Source organism: Tachysurus fulvidraco, chromosome 9 (genome assembly GCF_022655615.1).
Source record: "Tachysurus fulvidraco isolate hzauxx_2018 chromosome 9, HZAU_PFXX_2.0, whole genome shotgun sequence".
Taxonomy (NCBI): domain Eukaryota; kingdom Metazoa; phylum Chordata; class Actinopteri; order Siluriformes; family Bagridae; genus Tachysurus; species Tachysurus fulvidraco.
Genome location: NC_062526.1, coordinates 14,946,502 through 14,955,864, shown reverse-complemented (window position 1 = coordinate 14,955,864; position 9,363 = coordinate 14,946,502). Strand labels below are relative to the sequence as shown.

Here is a 9,363-nt window from a genome sequence, read left to right as displayed (position 1 = left end):
TGATACATGGGTCATGTTATTAATGTCACTATTGATCATCTTAATCTTCTAAGCTTTATTCCTAGATAACTTTCCAGCTCTTGTTTGCTTTTTGGTGTTATGTAGATGATTGTGTGTTTTGCTCATTTGTCTGCACACACATTGCCTTCTGCACCTTCCCCAGCACGATCGGCACATCAACGAAAGCTGACCTTAAGCTGAGTCCTGTTTTCTGATCAGGTTCTGAACTATAGAATAAATGATGTTGATTTGCCACTTCTGATCACTGGACTGAGTTCTATACCCAGTGACGTGTCAACAAAAAGAGTTCTGCTGGAAACAGTGTGAAGGGATCCCTCAGACCAGTGAAATTAATCCATTATATAAACAGACCAGAATGTGCACAGACATTCAGAGCCTTGGGTAGCTTTTATATTACTGAAGTTGGATAGAATTTTAATATAGATCCCAATTCAAAGTGAGACAATATGAGGTAAATGTGTAATATCTTATGGATAAAATACATATTTAGTTGCATAGAAGATATTTAAAGGTACTGCGCTGTTTGTTTGCCACGCAGACGTGAGAGACGTCCAATCAGGAGACCGCTTATGAGTGCGAACTAACATCCAATCATAGCTAAGGAGGCGGGGCTAATCCGAACACGGGCAGGGAAACGGAACGTAAACACGGAAGTGCTTACATTCAAGAGAAGGTTTTTCTGCGGCGAAGGAAGAGAGAGAGAGAGAAGCCCTTTACCAGTAAATTTTATTTCACCCAATGCATCAAAACAACATTTAACCTTCACAGTGGTTAGTGGTAAATAATTGGAATTGATAAATTAACGAGCGCGCGAGCCCTTTAGTGTCCAGTTTACAAGCTAAATGTAGACTTCTGCTGTTTTTAATAGGCTTCATGTAACGTGGATAAACAACGGAAGCACTTGAATAATATACTTTGCTTTTATTTCAAATATAGGATTTTATCCTAGCTTTTTATTTATTTATTTATTTAGTCCTTTGTTTTGCTTCTTAAAATCCAATGAATGGAACGATGCAGTGTACAAATGTGTAGTTTGTGTGCAGATCATTTCTGATCTTTCTCCTGCTTCAGCTGTCACCTCCAGTAACAACTTATTTTCCTATTTAAAGCAGCTTGGTCCAATGATTCACTGATTGATTGATTTGATTGATTGATTGATTGATTCATTGCATTCAATTAGTGCAATGCAATAGTTCTGTAAAGCTGCTTATGCAAATAAATTAACCTATTATATTGTGTCCTGTACATCTCTATAAATCACTCAAAACACATATATGTTTAGATATGGTTTAAAATGTGTGGGAGGAGAAAGATATTCACCAATAGATTTGAGCAATTTCACATCCACTTCCTTCATCCATTACTGTGCCTGTTTTAGTCCCAAATGTCACTTAATAAAGATTTACTTCATTATGTAAAGCTAAAGCCACACTTCATAATGTTTTGTTTTTAAATCTCCACTTTCACTATTATTTTGGCCCTCAGATCTCACAGCCTCCTTCGAAGCAGGACGGACTTAATCTTCACAAGCACACAATTATACACTTTTGCAGAATTGGACCATGAGGTGAAACCCCACCCATTCTACTATCCCACACGATGAACGACAAGATGCTCTTCCTCGGCCTGCTGTACTTTGTGCAGGGCATTCCGTATGGCTTGCAGTCCTCACTACTTCCAGTCTATCTTCGTGGCACTGGCCAGTCACTCACCCGCATTTCCCTCGCCAAGGTACTTTACTTCCCCTGGGTGCTAAAGGTCCTGTGGGCACCCCTAGTGGACCGTGCAGGTACCAAGCGGCGCTGGTTGGTGTTGACGGTTGGTGGATTGGCACTCGTGTGTCTGGCGGGCACCATGCTGTCACCTGAGATACAGCATGGCGGTGTGGCTGGTGTGCTGCTGGCCATGAACACACTTGCGGCGGTGCAGGATGTGGCCGTGGACGGTGCCGCTGTGAGGCTTCTGCGTGGCGCTGCTGAGCTTGGCTTGGGAAACACGGCGCAGGTGGTGGGCTACAAAGCAGGCTCTGTGTTTGCTGGAGGTGGCCTGCTAGCTGTCATTGACGTAGTGGGATGGGCGTGGACCTTTACTTTGCTGTCTTGTGTATATGGTGGGGTGGCATTGTTTGTGTGCGGTGTGAACGTACTAGACGGGGAAGCAGGGCGAGCCCCAGGAGAGGCAAGAAGGGCCACAAGGGACACATCAAAACCATGGGCTATTTGGAGGAAGCTGATGGATGTCCCAGGAACACCGTGGACCATGCTGTACGTGCTTACTTATAAGCTAGGTGAGTTTTATTAGTAGTTTTCTGGGGGACAATTAATTATGCAATATAATTTTAAAGGTGCAATATGTACTTTAAAACCACCTAAACCTTTTAGTACACTCCCTTTGAAGGGATTTCTTGTTCTTACTACTACAATGAATATTAATTGTATGAAGTCACTGGAGTGGGTTAGAGGCGTTCTTCCCCAAGCTCAAAAACATTCATGTGTGTGATCGTATTCCATCCACCTTATGCCCAGACTCACCTGTGATGGACTCCAGGTTCCCCTTAACCCTGTGTAGGATAGTCTCTACAGAAAATGGATGAATTAAAGGACACCGATTTCCTGCAGTACATCCCTTACAGAAACCAACAGCTTATGCAGCACATGCTGATCTGAGATCTCATTTCAGAACTGTTCCCTGGCAAATAAAACCAATCCTGTTTAGAGGTCATTTTCTTGTGCTATGCTATTTAATCGCTGACCTGAGCCAAAGCAAAATGCTCTGACTCACTGAAAACGGCTGGAATTCCCCTTACACATGTGAGTCACCAAATTACGCCGAATCTAAAGAAAGCTGTCCATGTGTAGCACTGCTCCTGAATTACTGGCTGAACGCAAGTCTGTTTTTATAAGTAAACCGCTATGTTTTTAGTACCAAGAATACTGCATGCCCATTCTCAGGTTCTCCTGAAGGTTGCTTTCACAGTCCAGGTCTGTCATGAGTGTGTGTGACAGATATTTTTCCACCTTCATTGGTATAAGTATACTAGAGCTAGTGGTATAATACATCTCATTACATAATTCATTGCTTATTGCTTAGCATAATATTAAAACACACTTAGAATTAAATACTGTCTAAAATGTTAATTAAAAATAAATCAATTTTCCAAATTCATTTTAATGTATTTTATCTGTTCACCACAAGATGGCAGCGTTCCCATTAATTTCCCTAAAATCACAGCACACTTGCTTGATAAAACGCAGCGTCGAGTTGCACTGACACGATGGCACTATGACACACAGCCTTTCCAACAAACCCCTTGACATGCTGACATTCTCAAAGGTGGAGTCCACACAACACACCACTTCAGTTATGGATTTAAGTGTCCATGTGTTGTGTTTGGCAGCAGATGGGGATTATGTAAGGATTAGGGTCTCTTTGTATGTGACGATTTTTCATCCAAACAGAAAATGGAAAATATGCGTGTGTGTGTGTGTGTGTATGTGTGTGTGTGTTGTTTGTTTTGGTGTATTAGTGTGTTTCTGTATATGTAAATGAATTCAGTTGCCAATTTGGTTTTGTATACAGGGTTGAGAGAAACAGGTAGAAGACAAAGAGTATAAACCAGAAGTCAAACTAATCTGATGAGACGTGGACGTTGAAAGCTGGCAGTATATTAAGTGCTCACCCATCCCCACACACACCACCCCTGTTCACATACGGAGCTTTTCTTCATCGTCTCCATCATCAACGCTTTGTCTGTTTTGTTTTGAAGTCATTATAGCAAGGAGAATTATATATATCACATTCAAGATTGATCACGTTGACCATATATGCTGTTATTGGGAAAAAACTTCCAGTCCCTCATGTTATGATTATTTTAAATATAACAAGTGTTTTCTTCCATTTTAAGGTTTTTATTTTGCATTTGAGGAGAGGATGGGTAATTATGCACACTAGAGTATACATTGTAATCAGCCTTAGTGTTAAAACACCTCAGTGTAATTATACAGGAGGTGAAGCCCCACCTACATCTTCCTCTATCACATTTATCACCTTAAGGTTTGTAACGAATCAGTTGATCAAGTAGAATCTAATTATTTAGCCATCAACTGGCAGGAGGATTAGCAGTACTCTGCTAGAGCAGATCTTGGTTTCATCACATCCTCCCTTCATCAGATCTGCTCTTCCTTCAGACACTAGAAGTTAAAGGGAGTGTTTGATCAGATCACTAATCCCGCTTAGAATCTTGAGGTAAGACCGCTGTTTTGGACGTTGAACATTTTGTTAGCACCCCGATTGCTCCTGGTTCCATACATACTGTATACATGAAAACATATTCTGCGTGACATTGTGTGTACAGTGATAGAGTCAGGTGTCAGTCCTCTCTGAGAAATGTCCAGATGAGTGATAGAGAGGTGGGTGAAGTATCACAGGGCAGTGGGGGTTTTCAAGCCCCCCCCCCCCCCTTCTTTTAAAACCGTAATTGAATATTAATAATATAATTTATGTTGGGAATGAGCACTTTATATAGGTGACAGGTAAAGGAAGTGCTCTCTCTCTCTCTCTCTCTCTCTCTCTCTCTCTCTCTCTCTCTCTCTCTCTCTCTCTCTCTCTCTCTCTCTCTCTTCCCCCACTTCTCTTTATACATAATATCTGATCTCTCTCTCTGTTTCATGTTGGCCATGATTACCTTTAAGTTGAAGTTCCCCACCTCTTGTTTTCTCATATGCTTTATTATTTATTTAATATTTTTTCTCTGTTCCTCTCATTTCATCTTTTTACATTACATTTTATCTCTCATTCAGTCCTTTTCATCCTCTCATTCAGTTTTTTTCTCTGAACCCCAACTCCCCACCTCTCTCTCTCTCTCTCTCTCTCTCTCTCTCTCTCTCTCTCTCTCTCTCTCTCTCTCTCTCTCTCTCTCTCTCTCTCTCTCTCTCTGCACATGCTGTAGTCTTCAGGTGATTAATGAAATCATAGCAGATATGGATTATGCCTAAAAATATTTATAGAAATTGTTTGCAACAAGCAGAAAAGGCAAAAACATACAGTTCTGCAGGTGGAAATGGCTTGAGTATGAGGTCAGAAGACAAAAGCTAGACTGTGTCAAGCTGACAGGAAGTCCAGTGTAACTGTCCACCCTTTATAACCGTGGTGATCAGAAAAGCATCACAGGCTGCATAAGTTACAGTACCAGTGCAGTTACAAAAGTGCTGCTGCAGTGCTGATGAGTTGAGGGTTAAATCCCTTTAGCAGGTAGAAAACAACATTGTGGCTAATGCAATTGAGAGAAGTTTAAACTTTAAAATGTGTAAAATAATTAAATAAATCTGGATGTCATGGAATAGCACATGCTAAGTATAAAGATTGAAATACCTCAGTGCTGTTGAATTTTTGAATCCGATTGATGAGGAGGGTTTCTTTAATGACAGGCCTAGACATTATGTTAAACATGTTAGTTGATCTTTTGACCTAAATTCAACTTACTGTGGATTTTCATCCCAGTATTAAGAGTTTGATTTGGAAAAAAATGTATTAATTTCTACAAAAACAAAGGCTATTGCAAACAAAAGAAAATGTAGACATTGATAATTCTTTTCATGATTTGTACTTGTAAGATTTGTAAGCAAAGCTAAAATTTATGTTGATTTTGATCATACTAGCATGTTTGTTGATAACCCGTAGATATTGGGCTTCATTTGCATTTAGTCATGCCCACAAAACTCCATAAAAGGTCAAATGCACAACCAGCTGGGAGCATGAAATGAAACATGGAGGTAAAGGCTTGAAAGGCAGAAGTGGAAGTTATTTTGACTCACTGCTATGTCCATAAAATGTTTAAGAAAATAATAATAATAATAATAATAATAATAATAATAATAATAATAATAATAATAACAAGCAAGCAGTAAACCTTCCATCAGCTTTCCATATTTTCTTGTTTATGGTTTACAAATAGATTTGTTTCATATTCAATTTGCAGTCCTTTGCACCTATGTTGTACATAACCATTTCTGTATAAAGATATACTGCATATTAAGAGTGGGAGAGGAAAATGGGGATTATAGATGGGATAATGGTGATGTAGATTCTGCAAATGAAAAATGCATGTGTTCATTAGTGAAGGGGAAAACAAGGATTGCCCTTTCCAGTGCTTTCCATTTTCTGCGAAGTAATTTTCCTGAGATCTGGCAACCCTTCATCCGATCTCTTCAGTAATGACCGTTTAGAGGGACTGTTTTTTCCCCACTTCAGCTTTGATTGACCTTACAAAGTAGCAATAGTGAGAAATCAGTATTGATTTGACAGGAAAAGGAGCTTGTTTCTGTCACAGGCTGAAAAAGTTTTCACGACTGGAAAGTGAACGTTTTAAAACACAACAGACTGACTTGTAAAAGCAGAAGGGGGGAAAAGAGTCCCTGAGCATAAAGAATAAATCCCCTCTTTGTTCGTACATTCGCTTTTTATAGACGGATCCTTTACATGGTTTCGGTTCTGTCTCAAACGGTCGCCTGAGAAGAGAAAGCGGTTGACAGTCGAAAGCTCTGTCAGCGCTCGCGCGGGATCTTTGGGCGCTCGCTAGCATCTGATTAGCTGTGTTTTTGATTTGACTTTCCGTTTTTTAGTTCTTTCGGCTTTTTTTTTCATGGTGGGGTCCCCCGGACGCCTGCGTGTCTGTTTGACAGCGGTCTCTGAGCTGTCAGTCACGAAAGACAAGCCGCATAAATAATGACAGAAGCGTTGAATAATACACATCCAAACCGAACAAACTCACGGCGCGCGCGCGCCAGAGACAAAACTTTTCTCACAGACAAGCGCGTGTGAAGATCTGTGAGGTAGAGGATGTTTTTTCCTCCTCGGTTTGCTTTTTGTTCCTTTTCTTTTTTTTTTTTTTAACTTGAACTCAACACAATTAACAGGAGAATTGACAGGGTTTTTTATGGAGGGCGGGTGTGTGTGTGTGGGGGGGGGGGTGTATTTTAATGATATTTAATGAAGGTAAATAATGATTCATCCAGCACCTAGTAGCAAAAGCTTCATCAAAATAGTGCTACTATGAAAGTATTTTCCGGACAATTCTACACAAATTGTGCTTAGAGTTGCGTTTTCGATTTGTCGAAACAAAAATTGTGATCTAATTCGAATGCAAATTTGAAAAATGTCGGCCAAATTTTAAATGGGAAAAGCGGCTGCTTTTCTTGTGCATTATGATTAATGACCCTGATGTGTCAAAATAGCAGTAGCACTTTTACAAAACACTACTTGCTACTTCACTTTCTCAGGCTCATGTATGGAGCTGAAATTCAATTCGCTTTGTGCTCGCATTTACAATGCAGGAGTTCAGACGGTCAGAGTCAACATCTAAGAAGAAAGTAACTTTAGGTAACATTGGTAACACCCATTCTTAATATTCTGTTGTTTCTTTTTGCTTGTGTTCAGGTGAACAGGGAGCCGTCACTATGTTCCCGCTCTTCCTGTTGGATCACCATATGACGTCGCGAGAGCTCGGCCTGTGGAATGGTGTGGTCGCCATGGCCTTCTCCATTTGTGGCTCCTCTCTCGGGGGCTTCTTACTCTCAAAGTACAGGTAACATGGTTTGTTTAGATTTATAATTACTTCCCATCATATCTGCATTATCCTGTAACACACATCACACGTGTGTCTCAGTGCTCAGTGCCTGCAGAATAATGTGCTTTCACATGCAACAGTTTCTCTCTAGTTTGTGTGATCACGATTCATTGTACCTTGTGGAGATTTGACATATTGAGAATTTCATTCCCAATATTTGATCTAAAAATTGCATTGTTTTGCGATAAAAGAGAGATCCATTGTGATTAAGTTGAACAATAAAAACATGTTGAACAAAGTTAACAGGAAATATATCTTTTCCATTCTTCCTGTATGTTCTTTTCTTTTCTATCTCAGACTTCTTTCTGACTGCTTTCTGTTTAATTACTGCATTATACAGGAAAGACCAAAAAGGACAAGTTTGTCCTCTCTCTCTCTCTCTCTCTCTCTCTCTCTCTCTCTCTCTCTCTCTCTCTCTCTCTCTCTCTCTCTGTGTGTGCGTGTGTGTGTGTGTGTGTGTGTGTGTGTGTGTGTGTGTGTGTGTGTGTGTGTGTGTGTGTGTGTGTGTGCACTGACCAGCACTCCAGAGAGAGTGAAAGACTAATGGAAGTAAACACAGCTCAGTCAGTGAGGTGTTAGCTGTGAGCACAGAAGGAAAAAAAAACTATCTCGGTGAACAGCGAGTCCTGTGTTTGTGTGATGCTGATCTGAGATCAGTCTGTATTTGCAATCATTAAAAGCTGTTCTGGGATCAGTGTAGATCAGATTTTTGTTTACTTAATATAATATTAAATACCATGTTACCAGCATTGGAATAATACCGTAATAGGAAGTAAAACACATTTTTGAAAAAATACTGAAAAAAAGATAACTGATAACTTCACTGATGCTAACAGATGCCACGCCTCCTTCACTGATACTAAAACAGAGGCTATGCCTTCTTCACTTATACTGACACAGAGGCCACGCCCCCTTCATGAATATTCTGACACAGACACACCTTCACAAAGAGGCCACTCCTCCATCACAGATATTGACACAAAGACAATGGCAATGGTAATGACAGGTTGAGAAGAGGCCCTGGTAATTTAATGTGCCTGGATTCTCTGTTGGTCTAAGTGAAAGGGGTGTGGTATTTTTTATCAGTTCTCTGAAAGAAAAGTACCAATACCAGTGCTGGAGGTCTGGCCTCTGTGTCAGTCTGAGTGTTGGAGACATGACCTCTGTGTCAGTCTGAGTGTCGGAGGCGTGGCTTCTGTGTCAGTCTGAATGTTGGAGGTGTGACTTCTCTGTTAGTCTGTGTCAAGTCGTGGGCTCTGTGTCAGTCTGAATGAAGGGGGTGTGTCCTCTATCAGTCTGAGTGAAGGAGGTGTGGCCTCTGTGTCAGTCTGAGTGTCAGAGGTGTGGCCTCTGTTGTGAGTCTTAGTGAAGGGGTGTGTCCTCTATGTCAGTCTGAGTGAAGGAGGTGTGGCCTCTGTGTCTGTCTGAGTGAAGGAGGCATGTCCTCTGTCTGTCTAAGTAAAAAAGAAGTGTCCTTTAGGTGTCAGTCTTGAAGGAGTTGTGGCCTCTCTGTCAGTCTGAGTAAACGTGGCATGTCCTGTGTGTCGGTCTGAGTGAAGGAGCTGTGGCCGCTTTGTTGTCTTATGTGTCTACAATATACGTTTGTTTTGGATGGCCAGGTTCACACTCGCATTCAATTAACTTGTTTTTGTCCACTGAAGGCTGAATGTCTGAAGGTGAATTTGAATCTGATCCGAACCCTGGTTTTCTTTCTCTTG

At 40.8% G+C, this 9,363-nt stretch overlaps 1 protein-coding gene across 3 annotated transcripts in view; it reads left to right on the top strand.

Annotated features, from left to right (window-relative positions):
- Positions 1 to 589: 589 nt before the first annotated feature.
- mfsd3 (major facilitator superfamily domain containing 3) overlaps positions 590 to 9,363 on the top strand; it is a 16,554-nt gene continuing 7,780 nt past the window's right edge. Inside the window, exons 1-3 of one of the 3 annotated variants that reach the window (XM_027141325.2) lie at positions 590 to 740; positions 1,507 to 2,308; positions 7,456 to 7,603. In XM_027141325.2, coding sequence (XP_026997126.1) covers positions 1,621 to 2,308; positions 7,456 to 7,603 — 836 coding nt within the window. In that variant the 5' untranslated portion in view covers positions 590 to 740; positions 1,507 to 1,620. Of the gene's footprint in view, positions 799 to 1,506; positions 2,309 to 7,455; positions 7,604 to 9,363 lie in introns of all 3 variants that reach the window. The other 2 variants (XM_027141332.2, XM_027141335.2) reach the window with 2 other exon arrangements.